The sequence below is a fragment of the Pagrus pagrus genome, assembly GCF_965226575.1.
Source record: "Pagrus pagrus genome assembly, chromosome: 8".
NCBI classification, from domain to species: Eukaryota; Metazoa; Chordata; class Actinopteri; order Spariformes; family Sparidae; genus Pagrus; species Pagrus pagrus.
The window spans coordinates 1,160,719-1,186,415 of NC_140192.1; the positions used below are offsets into that span (position 1 = coordinate 1,160,719).

At 42.4% G+C, this 25,697-nt stretch overlaps 2 protein-coding genes across 2 annotated transcripts; both read left to right on the forward strand.

The window, feature by feature from the left end:
- Window positions 1-510: 510 nt before the first annotated feature.
- spinb (spindlin b) lies at window positions 511-14,139 on the forward strand. Its single transcript, XM_084359566.1, has 7 exons — window positions 511-627; window positions 5,973-6,316; window positions 7,032-7,080; window positions 7,317-7,411; window positions 7,636-7,791; window positions 7,988-8,221; window positions 9,674-14,139. The coding sequence occupies exons 2-7, from the start codon at window positions 6,265-6,267 to the stop codon at window positions 9,871-9,873; spliced, it is 786 nt and encodes a 261-aa protein (XP_084215692.1). The 5' UTR covers window positions 511-627; window positions 5,973-6,264; the 3' UTR covers window positions 9,874-14,139.
- A 4,652-nt stretch (window positions 14,140-18,791) lies between these two features.
- Window positions 18,792-24,487, forward strand: mak16 (MAK16 homolog). The gene is made up of 10 exons (XM_084359563.1): window positions 18,792-19,077; window positions 19,757-19,806; window positions 20,738-20,847; window positions 20,941-21,005; window positions 21,437-21,588; window positions 22,049-22,103; window positions 22,197-22,271; window positions 22,534-22,653; window positions 22,731-22,796; window positions 23,831-24,487. Exons 1-10 carry the CDS (start codon window positions 19,063-19,065, stop codon window positions 24,038-24,040), a joined length of 918 nt encoding a protein of 305 aa, XP_084215689.1. The 5' UTR covers window positions 18,792-19,062; the 3' UTR covers window positions 24,041-24,487.
- The last annotated feature ends 1,210 nt before the right edge of the window (window positions 24,488-25,697 follow it).

Below are 25,697 nucleotides of genomic sequence, written 5' to 3' on the forward strand. Positions count from 1 at the left end.
TGAAATCATAATTATGTTTGAATATAACATTTCCGTTTCTGTAATCTATACAAACAATGTGACAATGACCAAATATTGTAAGGAACTGATCACAGATCATGTATGCCACAAATCAGAATTGTATAGAAACGTGATCAGGAAATAAATGATGTATTACAATCCTGAGGAAAAAAACAACCTAAACAAGACATAAAAATAATAAGTACTGTTTACAACCATAGACACAGCAGGACATGAACACAGTGTATGCTGCAGATCTGAAGTCACAGTGAGGCTAAGTTTTGGGATTAAAAACAGGTGAAACTGATTAATGATATAACACGTATATAGACATATTATATTTTTTGCAGTATATGTAATTTCATATGTAGTAATTTCTTCACAAACGTCTCTATCCGGATCTGAATTCATCACGTTGGTATTTCTCCTTTATTTAGTAAAAGAAAAACATCACACTGCATCAAAATCCCGTCTTTTATTTTGAAGGCCGCGCCGCCTCACTCCCGCCTTGCCTCCATTTTAGCGCAGCTAGCTTGACGCAGCGGAGAAGCAAACGGAGGCAGAGCGGATCAATTTGGAGCCACGGCGGTTGATCGGGATTATGCGGCGACACTGATTGCTGCATCGGTAAGAAACTGCGGCCTCCGGCACCGCCGGACGAGCCGTTTAACGGGCAGTTTGTCCGCTTTGACGCTTTACCGCAGCGCAGCTAGCATAGCGCCAGTGTTTCTGCTCACAGACCTCCCCTCTCCCTTTGTTCGCTTGCGCCTTTTTTTTTTTTTTTTGCACCGATGCGGGTTTTGTAAATACTGGCGCAATATGGCTGCCGAGAGGGGGGCTGACCAATTATCTGTGCACATATTTAAATCGTGTGAGTGCGAGCAGCGGGGCAGGCTGCGTGTCAGTCAGGTAATGAGGAGGGTGAAGTGTGACCTCTGGCTGGTCATCTTCATCATCATCATCAGCCCAAACAAGCTGCAACTCAGCCACACAACAGGTCCACAGAGCAGCACACTGATGACAGGCTGCTGCTAGTGTAGTGTGACCTGTGGACACACACACACACACACTGGACAGCACACACACACTGTAAGGTTAAGGAGAAGACACCTAGTGTGTGTGTGTGTGTGTGTGTGAGAGAGAGAGAGAGTGTGTGTGTGAGGGCACTGAGCTGTCAGGTTTGTGTTGTGTGTCCTCTCAGGTGAACTCAGGTGAGCTTCACTGAGGTCTGGGTGTTGTTGACATGATGTCATCAGACTGGATCCTGTCTGTAAATATGGATCCTCTCTGATCGTCTTCTCTGCTGTCGAACATCGATGTTGGACTGAACTGTGAGGTCATCATCATGTTACTGATGAGTATTTGGTCACTATCAGCACCGTGACACGACTTCTCCTGGAGAGTCTGGTCATGAATGTGAGTGTCAGTAGTCTGACCCTCCATTGTGTTTAAATGAGGGGGTGGAGTGTGTGTGTGTGTGTGTGTGTGTGTGTGTGTGTGTTTGTGAGGCGGTTTAGTTCAGAGCTCCAGTGATTCGTCATTTAATCGACTAGTTCATGGAGGGACATTAATCGGTCCAGGCCTCTGAACTAACCGGAGCACCTAACTTTGTTTCGGTGGAGCCAATAACACATTTTTGAGATGTTGCTGAAACATTCAGCCTCTTTAATGTGACATTTTAAACCTTTCTACAAGCTGGAACCAGCTGTCATCGTTCTGACGAGAGATAAACAATCGATCATTTTGGATCCGACAAACATTTTAAATTATGAATCCACGGTCATAATCATGTTTTTAAGGAACAGATGCTGTTATTCTGCACCTTTCTACAAGCTCTGTAGATGTGTTAATCAAAAAAGAATGATTTGTCTTCATAAAAACGTTATTAATACGATCTTTCATGTCATTTCTTGAGACTTTATGCCAGCGATTGTTAGCGTGAATAAAGGTGCAGATGGATGTTTTCATATTTAAATCGCAGCACTTGCAACAAACCTCACAAATGTCTTTATACACTTCATTTAAAAAAAAGATCAGATCTGCTAAATTTCAGGTACATTTTTGGAAACTCGTGCGACCAAAACCGTCTCGCCCTGCAGTGACTGTTTTAATGATCCATGAATCATTTTTCAAGGAGAGAAATAGTAACCTTGGTTACCTGGATGTTGCTGTAACAGGCGTCACTATTGGCTGTACGAACTGTTAACTCCAGCTGGCTGAGTTCTTGTTAAACAGCTGCCATTAACATATAAATTAAAAGTTCATGATTGTGTTGAAATCACTGATGCGATGAGACAACTTCTCTCTGCCTGAGGAGCCACCGGAAGATAAGATAAGATAAACCTTTATTGATCCCTGGTGGGGGAGTTGACTGAGAGCAAAATAAAATGGAGACAAATAAATCAGATAAAGGAGAATATAGAAGGAATCTGTGCGTCTCCAGCACCTGTGCAATGTTCATGTAAATATGCAAACAACTGCACCTCTCCTTCAGCGCTGGAAGGTTTTGGATTACCACATTTAGGATGGACACACCCACCTGTTTTCGTTCTGGAGTCCTGATTGGCCGAGTCAGGAGCTCCAGGTATCCCCAGCTGTTCTGTGAGTACATCCCAGGTGTTTAAGTGCGATGCAACTGGATTAACTCCTGCTAGCACCGACAGGAAGGATTATCTGGAGTAAGAGTCATGTTGTTTACATGTGCGGCCGGATTATAACCCGACACCAGTGCACAAAAACAACTGAAATATCTTCAGTTCACTGGGACAGAAATGACCTGCAACCCTTCACACCTGAAACCGGAGTATTTGCTGAAAAAAAAGACCCAAATGATTCATCAGTTGACACAACGGTTGATTATTTATTTCTATCTGCATCAACCAATGAGATAAACCGTCTGTAATTCTGGAGTATTTGTTGGATGAAGCGAGACATTCAAAGGCTTCACCGTCTTATACTCTGCTTTCACTGTTTTCTGATTTATTTATTCTTCTAATAGACCGAACGATTGATTGATAATGAGGTTTACTCTGATACAGTATCAGACACGCCTCAGATCAGATGCTTGATGTATTGATCAGAAACTGGCCCTTGCTGCTTCCCAGCAGCACCCTGTACACTTTTAAGTTGACACAGCTAGCTTAGCATTAGCCTGTAGCGTCACTTCCAGACTCTCCTCCTGTGTGATGAACCAGCTGACTGGTACCAGGAGATGTTGGGTTTATTTTGTTTTCACCCTGGACAGATGTGAAAAGAAAAATGATATCATAACATCTCTAACCATAACGACATAATCGTTTGCAGCCTAAAATATATTCTGTTTTGATCCAGAACTGAAGTAAGTCGGCGTTTTCTGTCAGAACGAATCAGACACAGCTTTGTGTTTTAATGATGTGACGATGCCGACAGCAGCAGATCTCCATCTATAAATCTGATCAGTTTTAATCCCTCACATCAGATCTTTACCTCCTGCTGAGTCTCTGGCTTTCATCTTTCTCTCTGTGGCCGCGTTCTGATCTGATCCTGGTCTGATCCTGATCTGGTCCTGGTCTTGGTCTGGTCCTGGTCTGGTCCTGGTCTGGTCTTGGTCTGATCCTGGTCTGATCCTGATCTGATGGGATCCTGTGCTGCTGTCGTGTCGTGTTGCTGCAGCATTGCATGTGTGTGATCAGCTGCTCCTGTAGCAGCAGGTGTGTGTTTGTGTTGCAGTTGTTGTGGTTTTTGTCGTGCAGCCTGCAGCTCTGCAGAGCTCGTCTCAGTATATTGGTTATTTTAGGAGTACAGCAGTTATCTGAAAGACATCAGGAGAGTGTCTCTGTGTTTCAGAGGGGAAATCATCCTGTTTATATCATTTGTGCAGAAGCAGCAGTGCCGCTGTCCGTGTGTGTGACCTTGTAAGACAGAATGTATCTCTGCTTATCAGAGGATTTTCTCTCTGCTGCTGTTGGATTAAAGTTTATCCAGATTTTCACTGACCGTGTGGCGTCTGTTTAGATACCAAATCACTGAGAAAGGTCTTTTTGTACTTCATGGTGACCTTTTATATTTAGCAGAATATCAGTTTATTGCGCTTCATAGACGGTGAGGTGGTTGTGTTGTGGTGGTTCAGGCGGCAGAACAGCTGGTTCACATCTGAAAACATCCTCACAATAACACTGACTCTGATTGGGTTTGGACGAAACAAAGACGTCAACTTGAGAATTAAAATACAACAAAAACGACGATGCAAGATAAAACCAATAATTATTTAGACTTAAAATGTCATAATAATTGTACAATAGTGAAAATGGACCCCAGAGTTTTTAATGGGTCAGAGGTCTTATTTTGTCTGACTGCTGGAATAAAATCGAGGTATATTCAGTTTACGTTCACGTTCCTGTCAGAACCGAAGCTACAGCCAAGAAAGAAATAGTGATTTGCTGCTCTGCTCTAATAAACCTCAAATATCTACAGTATCTGTGCAGTGGTGTTGAAAAGTAACTGAGTACATTTACTCAATCACTATACTTGTGCTGAGTTTCTTGTTTACTTTTACCTTTTTGTATTTCAGAGGGAGATTTTTTACATTTTCCTGCACATTCATTCATTTGTTAACTTTATGAACTTCGAGTGAGACGGAGCTCGACTCGTCCTCACGATCTGTTTCTGTCTGCGGATCTGAACTCAGACTTCTGTCTTTGTTGTGTGAGAATCAAAAGAAACACGAAGATTTAACAGTTTGATTTCTTTCTAAAGTGAACGTAGACTGCAGCCCGACCGATATATCGGATGGACTACGACATGTATATCTCTCAGCACACATGTTGCCCGAAATGTGCCGAGATGAAAACTTAATTTTTAAAAAAGATACTTGGGCTGATTTATTCCCAGTGAAGTTGACTGTTTCAGTTCAGTGTAAAAATACTGTAAAATATCTATTACATATGTTAATCACTAGTGTTTGACCTGTGTTTCCACCTCGACACATCAACAATACAACCAGAATGTACAAAACACTAAAATAATATGAAAGAAATTCTTTCTTATCTTTTAATAAGTGACTAAGTACATTTTGTTGTAATACTGATCGACTCATCACTAATAATCATCACTAACTCACAAAATATTTGTATTATAATTTTTCAAACAGTGAAAAACATTTTCTCATTCTGTGAGAAACTGATTTTTCTGGCACCAATGAAGAGTCGATGAGAATGATTATCAGGTGCGTCTCAGCTTTTAATGAGGTAAACTTGTGCTGTGGAGATCTGAGGAGTTAACATGCAGCAGGGTTGAGTGGGTCCCTGACCTTTGACCTCTGACCCTGTGACCTGTGGTTGTGTCGGGGGTTACACAGTAATGGGGTTAGTCACAGAGCTCAGACTGAGTTAAACTCCACTGGACAAACACTGATGATTTCAGCTGAAGGCAGCGAGAGCGAGTGGAAAAGATGGCCGACGACTGAAGGAAACAGGAAGAGAAACGACCCGCTGCCAGTTTACTCCTCGAAGACTCTCGTTCAGTGTTTGTTATGAGGAGCTGAGTGTCTCGGTGTCCTGCAGTCAGCCGGCTCAGTCACAAATCTCTGATCAATCAAATAAAACTGTAACACTTTCTTTAACATGCCCACACACGAGCTCGTCGCCTGTTAGATAACGTCAGTGTCACATCCTCAGAGCTGCAGCCGGTATCTGATCAATCAATTCTTCGATCGACAGAAATTTAACCAGCAACTGAGAAAGAAATGCTGAAATTCATGAAACGAAACACGATTTGTTTTGCACACGAAGAAAAAAATATCTTGAATCTGTTACAACATGAAATCATCAGTGAATATCAGATGCAAATAGGAAATAAAGGTCCGTTTGATGCCGACTCACCCAGAATCCAGAACTTTTCTTGTTCATGATTTTCTTGTGATGAAGACAGAACATGTATAATATGATAATATAATATAATATAATCATTCTTCTGTCTCTGGTTTCCCTCCTCAGGCTGAACACGACGTTTCCTCATCGAGTCCATCAGCTGTGACGTCGCCTCAGTCTCCAGGTGTTAGTCTGTACCCGGCCTGTATGCAGCCTGTCCGGGGCCCGGCCTAATTCCTGGTGCACCTTCTTTCCCACCACCTCCTCCCTCCTTTCCCTACCCTCCTCCCCCCTGCCCCCTCCCTCCATCCTCACCCCCCCCTCCACACACACACCGACCCCAGCCTGGTGTCACACACACCTGCTTGCTTTTAGCCCGGACCGGCGGCCTGGCTGGCTGCCCCCTACAGGTGGATGAATGAAGACCCCATTCAAGAGCCCAGCGGCCCCGCGGCCCCGAGCAGACGGAGGTGAGTAACAAAACACAGCAAACACTAAAAATACTGATGGTGTTAGATTGAAGGCCGAGGAACATGTTTGGTCTCTCTTCACCTGCCGATGTCCGCAGCAGCTGTCCGTGAACACACCGTCTGTTTCACCTGATCCAGCCATGAACCAGTAACACAACATCACCAGACTCCCTTAACAAATGTAGTGATTTTAAGAGTTGTTTCATGAGGAGAAACTGAACAAACATTGTGAAACTCTGTCTCTGACAGATTCTGAATCCTTGTCTCCTTCTTGTAAATTCAGCATTAAATGAAAACAGTCAGTTGTTTGTTTCCTTGTAAAAAGTGTCAGTTTGTGGCAGCATGGCTGTACCAGCCTGTCTGCTTCTGTGTCTAAAGTGCTAAAGTCTCACCTGCCAACATTTAGCAGCTGTTTGAACACACTGTTTACACTGATTTCACCATTTACACTCAATTTATGAAAGAAGAAACATTTTATTGATCTAAACATGTCACATTTTACAAACACACTAAACAGTAACCAGTATAGGCGACTTCTTTGTCCCCAGACTCCCTTAACAAATGTGTCAGTTTAGTGAGTTGTTGAGTCGGAGACACTTTATAAACTGTGTGAAACTCTGTCTCTGACTGATTCTGACTGATTTGGGAAGAACATCTTTGTGTCTTTGAGTAGAAACATGGTGACAGAAGCTGAATGTTGGTGTTTGTGTTTCAGGACATTCAGGCGTGTCTGCAAACATGATGAAGAAAAAGAACTCGCACAAGTAAGTCTGAAGGATGAGCGAGACCTTAAATCAACACTTTCTTTCTTTACAGGAGACTTTACCTCCAGAAGTAAGTTTCTGTTGTCTCCTTAAACCTCTTTCTTTCTTTTTCGTCTTCTTCTTGTGTCTCCACCTCTCGTTTCATGTTCGTTCCTCATCGTCTGTCTTCATTTTGTTCTTCATCATCTTCATCGGCTCCTCTCATCCTTCTGTTGTGTTTTTCTCTCTCCCTGCAGGAAACAGAGGACCAGTGTTGGTCCCAGTAAGACTCTGGCTCAGCCCAGAAGGAGCATAGTGGGCTGCAGGATCCAGCACATCTGGAAGGAAGGCAGTAAGTTGGATTTAAGGAGCTGTTGAAAGCCAGCGTGTCCTGCTTGTGATCTAGATTTCTTTTTTCAGTTCAGCTTTTTTAGCCAATTTTTCAACATTTTTCAAAAGTCTGAAAGAACTCAGGTTTTGCTGTGTGTTTGGAGACGACTGTGAAACATAAAAACCTGCTGTTTCCTTCCTGTTTCTCTCATAAATCTGTGTGATTGTATGTGTGCTTCCTCTCAGGTAAGTCGTCCCAGTGGAAGGGGACGGTCCTGGACCAGGTCCCTGTCAACCCCTCCCTCTACCTGATCAAATACGACGGCTTCGACTGCATCTACGGCCTGGAGCTGTACAGTGACGAGCGGGTGGTGGGGCTGGAGGTCCTGCCCGACAGAGTGGGTGAGGAAGAGGAGGAGAGAGTTTGGGCCCAGCAGCATCTAGTGGACATTAGAGGAACTGCAGCTCAACACACTAAAGCTCTGACTTACAGTTTTATTACACAGATATTTGTATTTCGCTTTGTTTGGTTACTATAAGGAGATGAGCTGATGATGTCAATATAAACTCCCTCTCTGCCTCTCTGTGATTGGTCCAGCTCCGGCCCGTGTGAGCGACTCGATGCTGGCAGAGACGATGATCGGGAAGGCGGTGGAGCACATGTTTGAGACGGAGGACGGGCCGAAGGAGGAGTGGAGGGGGATGGTGTTGGCTCGAGCTCCCATCATGACCTCCTGGTTCTACATCACCTACGAGAAAGACCCGGTCCTCTACATGTACCAGCTGCTGGACGACTACAAGGAGGGAGACCTGCGCATCATGCCCGACTCCAGTGAGTGGGACACACGGGGCACCAGTAACACCAGTAACACCAGTAACACCAGTAACACCAGCCATCATTAGCTATGTTTACATACACACTCATTTTCCACTATTATTCAGAACATGACAATGTTCAGGACTCACAGCTCATGTAAACAGCATGATCCTAATTAGACCTTATTCATGTGGACATGTGAGATATGCTGCTGTTATTCTTGTTTTAGGAGCGTTCTCTGGACATACACTTATATATTATAATATGCACCTCAGTCGAGGTTTTTCTGGCAGTTTGCGACACACGACCTCTTCCTGTTTACACTCAGCTCTGTGCGTTGTCTCAAACCAGCCAACAGTTGAAGAGCTGAGGTAGAGATGCTGCACAGGAGGAAAAAACCATCTCTGGTCAGAAGGAGAAACACAGACTTTTAAACATTATGTTTTTGGATATGTGTCGTACGATTATCTGGGCCGATATTCAGCATTTTCTGATTATCAGTGTCAGTGATTTATTTGTCAGATTGCTGATAAAATAAACTAATTTAAAATGAACTACTTTGCTCTGACGCAGCATCGTCTCACCCATCGTCCCGCCCACAGCTCCGTCTGATTGGTAACACGTCACAATTAACAGCCTATAAACACTGAATAATCTGAATCTGTATCTAGTAACGACACGCACCAAATAAATGTCGTGTAGAGGAAATATTAAGTAGCAGAAAAAGGAAATACTCAAGTAATGTACCTCAAACTTATACTTCTTACCATCACTGGCTGTTTGAAATTTTGACACATTTTTAAAAAAAAATATATCTTTGGTCATCCCTATATCTGTTTTCAGTCTCTTTGATTTCTAATAATCTGTATCAGTCGACCCCTTATCGCCTCGCTGACCTCTTCAAGAAGGCGGCTGAACGAACTAAAGACGGAAACAAATCTCAAGCAGATATTTTCCATATTTTGACGACATACGTGACATGTTAGGGAAGTTTAATCAAGTTTACACAGCTGCTTGTAAACGGCAATATTAGTGGAATATTGATTTTAATTTGCCATGTAAACAACTTAGTTGGAATATTGTCTTTTTCACATTAAGGGCAAAAACTGTTGTAGGGACATTTTATTCATTGTAGGTTCTTGGTCGGGCTGTAGGTTTTTTTTATTTAGTTTAGTTTTTGTCATAAAAAGGTTAATTAATATTAACACTGTATTAACACACACTGTAGTTTGTGTCCGCTGGTACGCCACTAAAACCAAGATTTCTTTGTTCCATCGTCATCTTCGGTCCACAGGGGGCGCCAGAGTCAGACAGAAATCAAAGTTCCTATAGCAGCTTTAACAAATGAATATCTTCTGATATATAAACCTAAAAATTCCAGCATATGTCGACCTCTCACACAAAATTTCATGTTCATCTAAACCATGTCTCTGGATTAAATGTTTCTCTGCCTCTGTGTTTCTGTAGACGACAGCGTGGCGGCGGAGCGGGAGCCCGGCGAGGTGGTCGACAGTCTGGTGGGCAAACAGGTGGAGTACGCCAAAGAGGACGGCGGGAAGCGGTCGGGTATGGTCATCCACCAGGTGGAGGCCAAGCCCTCCGTCTACTTCATCAAGTTCGACGACGACTTCCACATCTACGTCTACGACCTGGTCAAGACCTCCTAAGGCCACAAAACCTGGTCCGGGACCCCAAAAAAGACTTATCGAGACCTGCCTAGACCCCCAGAAAACCCCACTAAACCCCTGCACCAGTGAAGACCAACTGCAGCTGGACTTAAACATCCTGAGACTCCTGAGACAGATGATATTCATACTTTACTTGTTCTTTTGTGAAACGCCTTAAAACAAGAACAAATTCTGGACGCTCCGCCCCTCCACCAAGACAGCAAAACTACAGGCCAGCTACAAGACTCAGAGAGCTGAACCCAACCATTAGCATTCATCAGATTTCTTTAGACTCTTTCAGGATACTTCCTCTGACATAAAACTGGTTCAAGAGCCCAGAAGAAGACCAGACCAATCACACAAATCTAATCTGGTTTAGCTTGAGACGTCCAGAGATCTGTGAGGACACGATCCTGAGACGCCTCCAGGCGAAGTGAAACGCTCCTGACAGAAATATAATTCGTTCCAGAGTCAAAGCGGGTCGACAGTGAACAGAAAGAACTCCTCCACCCTTTCCTGAAACCCTGTCAGACCGCCCGAGACCTTCGCTGTCAGAGGAGGGGGGGGACAGGTCTGAGTCTGCCGGGGTTAATGAAGGGACGGGACTTCAGGCTGAACCATCGTCTGTCTTCATCAACATTTATCGAAGCTGTGAGTGGACACACAAGAGTGTCCAATCACAGAGCATTTTACTGACCCCGCCTCCCTGCAGGACACCTGTTGACCAACAAAGACACTGAGTGGACGCAGTGGAAAACCAGAGGACACAGACTCTTTTCTTTCTCCATTCTCATTTGTCTTTTTCCTGTTGATGCCTACATTACCCAGAATGACTTGAGGTGTGACATCAGAGGGTGGGAGAGGCTCAGCTGTCAGACGTACGAGCTCTGTTTGTTTGGCTGCATCAGTCGGTCCAGAATAGCATCGCTAGCTGTTAAACTGTCACAGGTTCAGTTTGAGTAGCTAATGCTAACGATGCTAACGGGCTGTTGAATGCTGTGAGTTGAATTGAGAGCAAAACGTAAAACTTTGCCCCAGTTTCTGCAGCTTCAGTTGATTTCCACGCTGATGTTTTACAGCTGAACTCAACATCTTTATATTTGTGCCAAAATATTTTTTTTTTAAAAAGTATTAAAGGAACAGTTCACCCAAGAATGGAGCCTCACAGTAAAACAGCATTCTGCTGAACAACTGAAGCAGCTGGAGACTTGATTTAAACATCAGATGTCTCCAAACAGCTCGTCTGCTGCGATCGGTCTGCAGGAGAGCGGAGATCACAGCCTGATCTGAGGATGTTTACACCCTGATGTGCGGTCGAGCTAACACTTCTAGCTCAGCAGCTACAGTGAAGGTTTCCGCTGAGGAGAGGGTGTAAAGACGTCTCTGGGGTCTCGGGGCGTCTGGAGACTTGGATCACAGCAGACGAGCCGTACGGAGCATTTTATGTTTCTTTGGTTTTCTTTTTTTACATTGTTGGATGAATTGTTCCTTCCAGTTAGTGTTTTAGACCCTTGATAGCAGGATGAAAACGATGCTAATGTGATATGATGGACAGGGAAACAGTATTTGGGAAATCCTCTTGTTTGTCTGATGAGACGTTCAGAATGTGTTCTGGTAACACTTTAACTTCTCATTGAACATTAATAATCAGTGTGTTTTCTTAGATTTAAATGGTTTATAACACTTGATCATGTAGTTGAAAGCAGATATAAAGACGTGTTTATTTATGTACAGTATTTATAACAATCATAACTTCTATGTAGACATATTGTAAATTATTACAACTATGTTTTACTATATCGTCATTTATTATCTGTTCATACGTGAGACAACAGGACCGTCAGTCTACAGGAGGAGTTACAGTTAATTTACATTAATGTGCGTTCACAGCTACATTAGTGTTATAAACCATTTATGACTTGTTCGCTGCTTATTAATGTTAATAAAGTGTTGACTTTTCTCACCTGACCACAAAGGATTCCCCAAAACATGCGACTTTAACGTCCTGAGTTTAATCGAATCAGCTGACTGACGCATCAAACTGTGAAGTGCAGCAGTCATCATGCCCCGCCCCCTGTCTGAGTGCTGTTCTCTGATTGGCTGGACTTCCCCCGGATCGTTAAGGACCAAATTTGCCTGTGTTCGTCTGTTGGACGTTGATTTATGGTTTCTGTGTTTTTGTAAAGATCTGTCTGTTCTTGTTTCTTATCGCCGCGCTGTAAACTTTCTTCTTGTTTGAACGAGCTGACGAACACGTCGCCGCCGCCTCCCTGTAATTATCTCTGCTCTTATGTCACCTCTCGCTGCTCTGTCCTGTGTAGATGACCTGTCAGCTGCTGCTGCTGCTGCTGCTGCGACCGAAGAGCTGAGCTGCAACGACCAGGATGATTATTGATTATTGACAAATCTGATCTAATGCTGAAGGACTCCTCCGTTACAATCACTCCACAGCTCCACCCTCAGTCAGAGTTCAGTCGGCGGCGCTGGAAGATCTCACACTCATCTCACGTCATCATTAGCATAAACAGCCATGTTGCCTAATCCACATCTCATGTGCCTGAAGGGACTCGAAGATCTGAGACTAAATGTTTTGAGAACGTCGGTGTTTCCAAGCCAGCGGACTCTCAGTGTGGAACATCTCCAGCGTTCTGGTTGGTCCACGGTGCGTTCCAGAACGTTCCATTCAGTCGTGAAGATCGTTTGTTCTGATCACATCAGACCGGTTTAAAACCTCTCTGGTTCAAGAACTCGGAGTGGAACCCACATGTTCTGATTCTAGAACAGTTGAGGATGAATTCTCTAGAACCGGGTTGATTCTGTGGAACGAGTCCCGTCACATGTTTAGAACCACGCACGCGTTGTTCGCTCATCATGCACCACGTTCTGATTCTGGAGCACACTCAGAACATTTTACTCAGACATACATCCCTTGTTCTGATTCTAGAACCGGCCTTTATTACTGATTTTCTAGAACGTTCCCATCAAAATGTGCGAGCCTTTTGTTTTCCTTCTGATCCGCAGCGCCGGGTTCTGGAACGTGGAGACCGGTTGGACACGCTTGATGTTCTCGAACATCTCATTCAACTCGTTTCTTTGCTGTTCTGGAATAATTGTTAATTAACTGTAATACACCGCGACAAATCCTAGAACATGCTTTCATATGGGAACCCACATGTTCTGGTTCTTCAACGGGCCCATTCGGGGACGAATTCTCCGTCCCAACCTTGGATTCTCTTGTTCTGTTGTCGCTTTAGATCTGTTCTGGAGTCTGTCATTCAACTCTGAACCTTTCATTCATACCCCCGTAATGATAAGAATAATAAGAATAAGAATAATTAAATGACGGAGATTTTTTTCTTCAGATTTCAGAACCCACCCGGTTCCAGAACATTTCACTCAGATTTAAATCCTTTGTTGTTATTGTTCATTACTGCTCTTGAATCCATTTAAACTTTCTGGAGCGGGTCCGAATGTGGATCCATGTTTGTTTTCCGTACATACAAGCACACGTCCTGGTTCTGGAGCACCCGGTTGGGATGTATGGATCTTTGTTCCGGTGTGAGTTCGAGAACATTCTGCAGATTTTAATCCCTCGTTCTGATTCTAGGATGGAGAATGAAGCGGTTCGTCTCTGCTCCAGAATCAGTTTGACTTTCTGGAGCGTGTCCCGTCAGAACGCTTCTTTATACAGAAACATTTGTTTTGCTTCTGATCCGCGGCGCCGGGTTCTAGGACACGGACTCATCACATTCCTTCCTGTTCTGGAGCAGATTTCACTTCCTCAGATAAAGACACAGATTGGAGAACATGTGTTTTCATGTCCCGCTGTGATTCTGGGACGCGTCTCGAGACGTCCTGAGTCCAGAGAGGACAAAGTCCGTTTAATGAGTCCACTGATCTCAACACAAACGTTTCTCCAGAGGAGACTCCGTCTCTGGAAATCGTCTCTGGAGTCAGAATGAATCATTTTGCGATCAGAAGAAAACAGACACGGTTCTGTGGTTCGGCCCGTCGGTGTTGGAGCAGTGTGAGGGCAGCTGCTCTCGTTCTTTCTGTTCCGGGTTGAAATGCTCCTTTAATGGGCTCACCGGCTCTGTTGGCAGACTTCCCTCGCTCTGATTGGCTCTTCTCTTCTGTCTCTGGTTCCTCTGTTCTTTAACTTTACTCCTGTTGGACCGCTCAGCCGGTGGTGTCTGATAACTGTCACAGTTACCCACAATGCACCAGGCTTCAGGCTTCTGTTGAGACCGTAGAGACTCCTGGGTGGCGGGCGGGGGGGGGGGGGGGGGGGGGGGGATCTTCAGCCTCCGTGATGTGGACATCAGTCGTCGTCTGTTCAGGAGCCGATTCGTATTTTACAGAAACATTGATCTGTAGCGTGAGTGTGTGTGTGTGTGTGTGTGTGGATGAGTGTGTGTGTGTGTGTGTGTGTGACCTGTGTGTGCGTGTGTGTGTGGATGAGTGTGTGTGTGTGTGTGTGCGTGCTGTGGATCAGCCCCTGTTCAGAGCAGTGTTGTTTTTGCATGCCTATATACAGTAGCTCAGTGTAAATCGATGTGAGTTGCATGTCTGTGTAGTTTCAGTTGTTCGGCCGACTTCTGTCTGTTGTGGCTTTGGGTGCCTTTCGTTTAACTTCAGTTTTTCTTTCTTTCTCTGTTTTATTTTGTACCGTGTGTCCAGAGGCTGCTGTTTTTGGGGTTTTTGAGCAAAAAAATTGAAGATGAAAACAAAGAGTATCCCCCTTCAAACAGAACTGATGGCAGTTATTTTCATGTTGTGACCACAGAGGTGATGACGGGTGTGAATTCTGTTTTTGGGTGGATTGTCCCTTTAAAGAGTGCCAACTACAGATGCCAGTGTTGTACAGCAGTGAAACGCTCACAATATTTACTAAAATAAACCATTTCTCTGTTTTTTTTCACTCCTGACTCTGTCGCTTCTTTCTGTTTCTTCACATTTGATGAACTCCGACACGTCAGCGTTCAGCTCAGAGTCACAGGAGTCGATCGATCAGTGAAGAGACGAGAGGAGACGGATGGTGAACAGATAAACACAGACTCATCTCCATCAATCCAAACAAACAGGCTCACTGTGGTTTCATTAACCCGGCTGGCTGCTCACCGACTGCAGCAACAACAATATAAATGGAAATATATTTATTATAATGTTTAATATTGCAGATAGAAGTCAAACATACAGTGGAAAGGTCAGACAGCATGCAGGTGTGATAAGATATTAATTAATCATATAAAACTTTATTTATCAACACAATCTGTGAAAATATATCAAGATAATACAGAACAATAATATTAAGAAGACGTATTGATTTCTCTGCAGTCTCACATTCAGATCAATGTGTTTTTTCCTCTTCATCTGTTTTTAGTCATCTCATCTTACAAATGAATTTACAGAGAAAAAAGATTTTGAATTAAATGAAGTTTTTATGAGAGAAGCAGCAGAAGAGTTATACGAGTCGTTAACATGAAGTTCGACTCAATAAGTTACAAAAGTAATTAACTGGAGGTAAAACTATCATCTGTGACCGTGATGGACCGATCACTGTTCACTGAAAGCTCAAGTATTTGCATGAGACTTATTTAACATGTGTGATGATGGTTGAACATAAACATGAGGACGATTGTTGCTCTGAACACAACTATTAATGTTGGTCCTGGTTCATGTGGTTGTGTCAGTGCAGCGGTGGAAGGTGAGCAGGTACATTTACTCAAGTACAGTGTTTAACTTAAGTATTTCTTTCTTTCTACTTCCTGCTGGACTACATTAATCTGCCAGCTGGAGTTACTTTACATATCAGGATTTTACAAACAAAACAAACATGTGACTCTGCTGCAGATTAAACTTTCCAACAGCTTGTAAAGTAGTTTCAGGAACAACAGTCGAACATCATTCTGCCAAAGTGCATCTCCTGTTAATGCTTCTGTGCTTCTACTGCAGTGAAGTGATTTGTCTTTAAAGTTTGCTCTGATTGATTTTATAATACAAACGTATCAGAGTGAATGTTGGACTTCTGATCTCCAGCTGACTCTCACATGATGAGGAGTCATCATCGCTCTGTAACTGCTGGATGTGGAAATAATCAGCTGTTCATATATGTTGTTAATCAACATAATTATCTTGGTCTGAACGATTTTTCCTTCTTGTGGTGACGTCACGAGGCGGCTGCTCTGTGAGTGTTTGATGAGGTGACTCTTTCACAGGGTATTTCTCTCTATTCTTCATCACTCAACTTCTAGTTCGTCTCGATCGGCTTCTTCACGACCCAGAGTTGTCTCTATATGTAATTCAATGTCCTTTTTGTTCAAGGACAGACTCCTGACACATTCAGCTCTAACCTCCTTTTGTGTTACATTTATACTGTTTTACTATTTCTACTGAGAACATACACGCATTGATTGATATATGAGCTCATCGATTGATTGAAATCTTTATTTGGAACATGCACATTTGTTTTTTTTTCATAAACAAACGAAACAACAAAAGAGTATCGCATATGAAGACAGACGATTCTAATGACATGTTGAAAGGAAGTGTACATATATATATATATATATACATACAAATATATATCGTTTATAACCAAATATATGTCCTGCAAAATATAAATTAGTTTATCAACCGTTATGTTATATATTATAGTTTTATATTGATTTCTTTTGTCTTCTATAAACATGAACTGTTGCCATAATTAATTATATATGTTATAATGATTCAAGTATGTGTTTTCCAGCATCCACTCACCCCTCACACACACACACACACACACACACACACACACACACACACACACACACACACACGCACACACACACACACACACACACATATATGTGAACAAATAAATTAATGAACAGCTTCAAACTGTGAATGTTTTGTGAATATTGCAGGTGTGCCGCAGAACGCCCGCCAGGTGTCGCTGTTACATCATCTCACTGCAGGTCCTTCCCATAATGCACCTCGCTTTATGCATTATAAATCTTTGCTCTTCTCGTTGTTAAACCCGACAAACAGACGCACGGTTCATTGACGGGGTGTTCGGTGTCAGGTGAGGCGGGTGGACATGTTAAAGAGACGTAGAGTACCGACACGCGGCACCGTGAGTCAAACAGCTGGGCGGGAGGTACAGGCTGCGTCAGCGCCATCTTGAGCGTATGATCTTTCCAGTTCATGAGCATGATGATTGGTGCGTTCACGGCCCATCCGTGACAGGTGCAGCCCTCCTTGTTACGCTCTGCGCCTCAGCCTTTCTGACCCTGGACTGGAACTGTGACGTCACGCCTCCGGCAGATTGTTTAAAGAAAGTTTATTATAACATTCACAGTTCAGGTGAGTCGTTTCTATGGCAACCGCTCTCCTGTCCGTGGTTACATCCATAACAGTGTTTCTCCTGGTCTAAACTGTGTCCTCACTGGTCAGGAAGGTGATTAAAGACATACACGACAACATTCTTACCAGTAGAAACTGTATTTGAAGATATCTACAACTTTGATTGTTCTAGTCAAAACTAAATTTAAGATACTTAAAAATCCTTAAAAAGTACAAGTGGCCGTTTTAACATTTAATAGCTACACTGGATGTGTATTGCAGATATCTGCAATTCAAGTCCTCCTAGTCAAAAAGGACATTTCAGATGTCCACAACGTCATTCTTCCTAGGACAAATGACGTCACTTTTGCCATTCATGTGTATTGGGCCTTCAATTTCAGATATCCACATTTACATTCTGGATATCTGCAATTTAATTCTTACTAGGAAAAACTCTCATGTCAGATATCTTCAGTCCGATTGTTACTAGTCATAACTTTCGTTTCAGATCTTCAAAATGTAATTTTGAATATCTGAAATACATTGAGACTAGTAAAAATGTGACTAGTAAAAATGTAATTGTGGACATCGGTATATATATTGTGGATATCCATAATTGTAATTCTTCCTATCCAGAATGCAGTTTTAGATATCTGAATATCTTCTGTATGAAAGTTATGACTAGTAACAATCGGACTGAAGATATCTGAAATGGGAGTTTTATACATATCTTTATTTATCCCACAACGGGGAAATTCACTTGTTACAACAGCTCAAGATGCAAGAAGTACAGGAAAAACAATCTCTTGATGTCTTCCTACTTGTTTTTAATGTTTAATGTATTTTAATGTATTTTTTATGCCTTTCAGATGCTTTGAGTCTGAGCTGCGGGTCTCGAGTCCCTGCTGCATGTCTGTTACAGGGAAAGGTGCAAAAGTGAGGAGGGGGAGTGTAGTTCACTGGGGGCGGAGCAGGGGAGGAGGGACTAACAGAGTTGTCAGTGGGCCCTGAGGTGTGTTGAACACCTGTTCCACCGTGGCTCCCTCCAGAACCGGACGGAGATTTGTCCATATTAGATGGAATAAAGAAAAAGGATGCAGGTGACCTAGTTACTTTTTATTATTCTGCTTTTCAACCTAAAGTGTCCTTGAGTACCTTGAAAAGTGCTATAAAATAAACTTATTATTATTATTATTATTATTGGGTGGATGAAAGAAGTCAGACCTGGATATTTATTTAGATGTTCAGATTCTGCAGCAGCACTCACGGTACTTTTATTATTATTAATCGTTTTATTATATAATCCTGATTATGTAGAACTGAGTAACTAAACTGGGTTAAACACTGCTGGGAGTGTCTGGGAATGGAGAAGTTGACATGGCAGCAAACAGAGCGATGAACAGGAAGAAGTTAGATGTGGAAGTGCTGAATGTAAGACTTTAATACAGGCAGCGGCAGAGGTGTGGCTACGGGACGGGAGGAGGGACACAAAGGCAGGCTTCATTTTACAGGTGTTGGACCTCTGAGTCCTGAACCACAGTCAGCGGGACGTGCTTCAGTTTCTGGGCTTCTTCAGTTCAGGATCTGGAAACACTTAACTCACCTGTGGGGGGCAGCAGTGCGTCTAGTCTGCCGGAAACCTAAAAGAAGAAGAAGAAGAAGAAGCATCACGCGTCACAGCCTGCAGAGACGTCATCCGAAGAAGAAGAGCTCTGGCCCATGCCAACAAAAATGGTGGCTCCCTGACCGTCCATGTGGCTCTGAAGACAAACACTCCTCACAACTGCACCTTGACTTATTTAATATCATTGAAACAAACGGAGGAGTCGGCGGCGAAGCTGCGAGCAGCTCTGAGAGGAACTCAACATGCAGCACGACGACGTGAGTGTGATACGTTAGTTTGAAGGTGCTAATGTGCGCTGCTAAGTCTTCATGCTAACGCTAGCTTGCCGATACGCTAACTATTCAAAAGCTCATTAATTCAAGTAATTTTGTATCAACTGTTTGGGGGCGATACTTCCCCCTGGACAGTAATGATCTCTACTGATAACACGGATAGAAATATGATGTTCTGATATAATTTGAGACACTGACACTAAGCGAGGTGTCCCCAGTTTTATCTTGTCAAATGTGACGCCGAACTCCGCTTAAGAAACGGTCTTTTAAAGTTTGTCTTGCTTCTCTGCAGACACACAAAGCTGGTAAAACATTTGTCAACACACATGTTGGTGGCGTTTTGTGAGAACTTTATTTCGGTCACACGTTACACATCGTCATGTGTCCATTTAAAGACATACACGTGTTTCTCTGACAAATAGTCCAACACATCTCGCGTCTTTCACAGTGTGTGGGACGCTTATTATTTAACACTTAATGAGTCTGATTCTTCATTAAAACAGTTGAACTGTTAAAGTAAAACTGAACACAGCAGGGCTCTTTAACTATATGTGCAATATGAAGTTGGAAATGTGAAGTTATGTTATTAATTATTAAACCAGTGCTGCTGCAAATCTCCTGATGAGCCTCTGTTAGTTTGTAATGTGTTGCTGTGCTCCTGCAGGTGATCTGGGACATCATCGGGAACACACAGTTCTGCTCCTTCAAAGTCAAGTGAGTCCAAAACTTAGTGTAAAGTGATGCCAGGATTAACAAGCTGCTGTTGGTACTCCACATTTTAATATCCTACTGTTTCCTAATGGTTTGTTGAACCTGCCCTGACCCAGTACAGATTTAAGGAAGCAAAAAATACTGACAGATGCAGTGATGTCTTAAATATGGTAATTAAACTCTTCTGACAAAGATACATAGCAGCAACAGTGTAGTGCACGGTTTAAGACCAATACGTATCCAACTTAGATAAGTCAGAGTCAGACCTGGTGACAGGTTAATAACTGCTTCAGTTATACATAAATATCCAATCTTCTCTTTTGCTGATGTAGATCACAGAGAAGGATCAGTATTAAACTGAGACCATTTCATAGCCGGTTAAAAGTTCCTTGTTGTATCTCCAACAATAAAGTTCAGTGTCTAAAATGACAAACGTGCACTACAACAATAAACTTCATTGGGGAATTATTGATTCTGTCCCAAGCATCTTTTTCTGCATTAACATTTCTTATCTGGCCAAATTGGACTTTTATGCCGACACTGACGTATCGGTGATAGATAATATCAGTCGGCTCTACTAGTTTGTGTCTCGTTTGTTTGTTTTACATTTGAGTGAAACCAAAAAAGTAGAAGTTTGAACTGTCGTGTTTTTATTTCTGTCCTTTCTTTCACATTTATCTACAGTAATGTGTTTCTTGTGTTGTCCTAAGAGACTTCTGTCATTTCTGATGGAAATGCAATCTTAACATGGAATATCTGTTACGAACATGTCGTCATCACATCCTGGTTTTCTTTTGATTTATGAAAATGAACCCAAAATAGTAGAAATGGAACAAAGTAAAGTTTGTTTCCTGGTTGAGACGACAGAAAATCAGCTGGAGGTTTGAAACAGTTGAAGTTCAGGTGACATCTTGTGTCTTCCTTGTGTCTCCAGGACGAAGAGTCAGAACTTCTGTCGTAATGAATACAACATCACAGGGTTGTGTAACCGCTCGTCATGTCCGCTGGCCAACAGTCAGTACGCCACCATCAGAGAGGAGAAAGGTAACGACCGACACACCGCCATCATTTTCAGAAATGATCATTAACTGATGGAGTTAAACAGGCTGTTACTGACGGGTGCATTTCCTCCTGTAGGTCAGTGTTTCCTCTACATGAAGGTGATCGAGAGAGCAGCTTTTCCTGCCAAGATGTGGGAGAAGGTGAGCGTGACACTTGTTCGTTTATCACAGTTGATTGAAAGTCTTTCAGATTGGCCACAGATGTTTGAACTTGTAATAGAAGTGAAAAAATGCTAAAAGAAACGCGTTGTGTCAGAATCTGGTGTTTTCTGGTTGTTGTGGAGCTACTCGACCACCTGACGAGCACTTTGGAGATGACCTGTTTCTTGAAAGGATTTTAACTTCTGAGTTTTTTAATTGAGCAGGCAGGTTACAACATCTAACGAGAATTTATTTTATCAAATGAAGAACTTAACAGTGAATGTAATGTCAGAAAATGTATGTTTTAGGTAAAAAATAAATAAATCTGTATTTCAACCTTTTTCTCTGTGTGTGTGTGTGTCTGTCTGTCTGTCTGTCTGTCTGTCTGTGTGTGTGTGTGTGTGTGTGTGTGTGTGTGTGTGTGTACGCAGGTGAAGCTCAGTAAGAACTACGAGAAAGCTCTGGAACAGATCGATGAGAATCTGATCTACTGGCCTCGGTTCATCAGACACAAATGCAAACAGCGTTTCACCAAAATCACTCAGTACCTGATCCGCATGCGCAAACTGGTCCTCAAGAGACAGTAAGTGCTGTTAACGGACTATAACTTACGACAGGAAGTCACTGCAGAACCAGCGAAACTCAGACAAGAAGATAAAGCGCTTGAGCTTTGTTATCTCGCTACATCAGACTGATTGTCTTCCAGAAGGCTGCTCATCATGAAATATTTGAACACAGATATTGCCTCCATATCTTCATGATGGAGGACTTGTTTTGCCGCTTAATTTGAAGATATTATTTCATGGAAGAATGACTGGACACGATGGGTTTGTGACAGTTTAATCCAGAGCCGACAAGAAAAACCTTCATTGATCCTAACGGGAAACTCTGCAGCAGCATAAAAACAGAAATCGGTTCAGATAAAAGTATAAGATAAAATATTTATTGGACCAATATATGTTTGTTTCTTGTGCAGCTCAGTATATGTGCTAAACTCAAAGATGAAACCTCAAAGACATCTCAATGTCTGTCTGTGTTTTCAGGAGGAAGTTGGTTCCTCTCAGCAGGAAGGTGGAGAGGAGGGAGAAGAGGAAAGAGGTGACGATCAGCTCCACACACACAGCTGTTCACATGATGCTGAGTCATGAATATTAAAGGTGTGTGTGTGTGTGTGTGTGTGTGTGTTTGCAGGAGAAAGCTCTGATCGCTGCTCAGCTGGACAATGCCATCGAGAAAGAGCTGCTGGAGCGACTGAAACAGGGAACGGTACGAAGTCACACATTTATTAACACATAACATGCTAATGCTAACTGCCAGATATCACAATGTGAACATCCTCTGTTAGCATGTTGTTGCTAACATGTGAGCTCATGTTAGCGGTTACCTTCAACTGATGAGTCTCTCCTTTCTGCTTCCTGATTTTAATTTAGTTTTTATTTGACCGTAAAGTTTGAAACGACTGAAGTGTGTTCTGGTTCCGGTTCTGGTTCTGGTTCTGGTGTTGAATTTGTTGTTTGTGCGTTATCAGTACGGAGACATCTACAACTTCCCGGTCCACGCCTTCGACAGAGCTCTGGAGCAACAGGACGAAGAGAGCGAGGAGGAGGAGGAAGACGAGGAGGAGGAGGAGGAGGAGGAGGATGACGAGGTGATGAAGGTCACAGTGTCGCGGTGTGTTTTATGTGTCGAGTCAGAGGACTGAATGTGTCTCTTGTCTGTCTGCAGGACGTCGGGAAGAGCGAGTTTGTAGCAGAAGATGAAGTGGAGGAGAGCGACCTGAGCGACTTCGAGGTAAATTAAAGTTTAAAATCTTCAGATAAACACGAGAAATCAGAATCGGTGTATTGTTTCAACTGAGAAGGAAAAATCTGATATTTTGGTGCGTAATGATGAAAATCGTCCAAGAAAAGTAAAAACAAGTTCTGCAAAAGTCACAAAATAAAATGGAAATGTATCTTTTTAATTCATGCACAATGTGAAAACAAGCCTTTATGATGTGCTTTTAATGTGAAAATCCAGTAATTCTGTGTAAAAATTAACTCTAAAGTCAAAGAAAATTAATCAGCAGTTATTTTGATGAGCGATCAATAGTTATATTTATAGTAAAAAGTCATTTTTCAGACAAAAATCCCCAAAACTTCTTTTAATAAACTGACATGACACATTTAACAGAACCAGAAAATCTTCACTCAAACTGATCACTTTGATCCATTATCTAAATAGTCGCGATTAATTGTTGCAGCTCTGCAGTTTATTAATCTATAATTATTAAAATAAAATAATGATAAAACATAGAAAGTAAATCGTTTTCACAAGAAAAGGGTGTTTCTGTCTGCTGCAGCTTTACACGGAAACACAAAGAAATTTATATTTAAAGTCTGTAACTTTGGAAGATTTGTGATTCTGACTGCTGAAGCTTCAGATAAACGTTTGAATACATTCTGCAAAAAATTCAAACATTTTGTCCTCAAGAGATTTAAGAACAGGTCTCAGGGTCAGAGTGAACCTTTCAAAGAGGGAGAGAAACTCAGCCATCGTCTCCTCCTGATGATATAAAGTCAGGCTCAGTCATCGTCTCCTCCTGATGATATAAAGTCAGGCTCAGTCATCGTCTCCTCCTGATGATATAAAGTCAGGCTCAGTCATCGTCTCCTCCTGATGATATAAAGTCAGGCTCAGCCATCGTCTCCTCCTGATGATATAAAGTCAGGCTCAGCCTGAGAGACTTCACCTGACTTTATATCATCAGGAGGAGATGATGTTAATAAATTGTATGGAAATTGATTTCACTCTCGTTTTAACCCTGAACATGTTTCTTCTGTCAGGAAATGAACAAACTTAGGACGAGCAGCGACGAGGAGGAGCAGGAGTCTAGTGAAGAAGAAGAAGAAGAAGAGATGGAGGTGGAGACGAAGGCCTCCAAGTCTAAAGGCAAATCTCCGGCGAACGGCTCGGCAGCGAGGAAGAAGCGAGCGTACGTTGAGATCGAGTACGAGCAGGAGACAGAGCCAACCCCCAAGAGCAGAGCCACGTAGTGATGTCACAGTCGCTGCTGCCAATCAGACTGTTGCTGTCAGTGAGGTCAGCAGACTCTCTGCTGAGGACACACCCCTCCACGTTCACACTCTGGATCATCAGTGCGCTTCTGAAACTGTCACCGCTCTGTTCAGGTGTTAAGTGACAGACAATGTTTGAATAATCAGCTGTTGACTTAAAATCTAAACAGAATCAAGTTTCAGCTTTTCAGAAGAAACCAGCGAGGAACAGGCGCGAGTGAAACCAGCTGCTGTCTGCTGGTTTCTTCACAGACTGTCGGCCATCTTTTATATGTTGATGGAAACACTGAACTGACCTGAGATCACCACAAACCACCCAAAGTGACTTTGACTCTTCTTTCTTTTTCTTTCTGCTTGTTTTGTTGAATATTAAATGTTTGAATGATCTTTGAAAACAAAGAATAAATCAACCTTTAGGGAACAAATCCTCCTTGTAAACCTGCTTTTAACTGTTTCCTGATAATTTGGAGAAAATGTCGTAACTCTAAATATCTATTGGATCTAAAATGTTAAAACCGGCAGCTTTTCTATAAAATGACAAATCTGGAAATGATGACATCCCAGAACAGCGCGAACAAACGTACTTTGTTTAACTTAATTCAGGATTATGTTTGAGCCACGTGGCGTTAACTTACCTCAGCTGCAGCAGTTTTTACAGAAGAGGATTAAGATCACTGTAAGAAATAAAAGTGAAAACATTTATTTTCCCAGTGGCATTCATCCTCGTCCGTAATTATTTGATCAGATTTTACTTTAACTGTTAATTTTAATAAAGTTAAATGTTTAACGTTTCCACAGAAAGTCAAATCAAATGTATTTACTTTTTTTTGAGATGCAGGGTTTTCAAGTTTCCATGGAAACACTACACTTCCTGTTTACCCCCCAAGCATTATGGGAAGTGTAGTTCAATAACTTGGCCTGATTATCCCTGAAATATTAGACAAAGAATAATAAATAATGATGGACGTGACAGAATCGTCAGCGAACGTACAGTGAAGAGATCCGAGGACAGTTTCTGCTCACCTGACGGGTTTGAACGTTGAATCAGGTTTTATATTTACCGTCCTCTCCTCCCGACAGCCGGGTTACGCAACAGGAAGCAGAGCGGCGCGTACCGGGTGTTGATCACCCCGATAAACACACCACCAGCGCCCCCTGTGGATGGACTTGGAACAACACACAGATTATTAGAGTAGAAGGACTTCTTTAAATTACAACAGCATGTCCTGTCCGGGATACACCGTCCAACAATTAACGCAAATTCAAGATGAAGCAGCTGTGGTGTCGTTGTTGTAAAGGTGAGCCCAAAACAATCTGTTTTCATTATATGTCAGGTAGGAACTTTTCTTGGGAAAGATGAATTGATGTGAACCAATATCGACAAATGTACAAATTATAGTGTGAATAGAGAACAATTTTTTTAATAGCGATCATGAGTGTATGTAATTTATTATATGCCCCCCATTATTGTTGTAAGTACCTGTTTGATGTTTAGATGGTAAAGCCCTGATAAAGGCTTTCCCAGCCATCCCTGACATGAACTTCAGCACATCTAAAAAAAAGAAATGGAGGAGAGGAGAGATCTGGCTCTTCACATCCTGGAGGCCTCAGGTAAAGACTAATTAAGCTACAAATC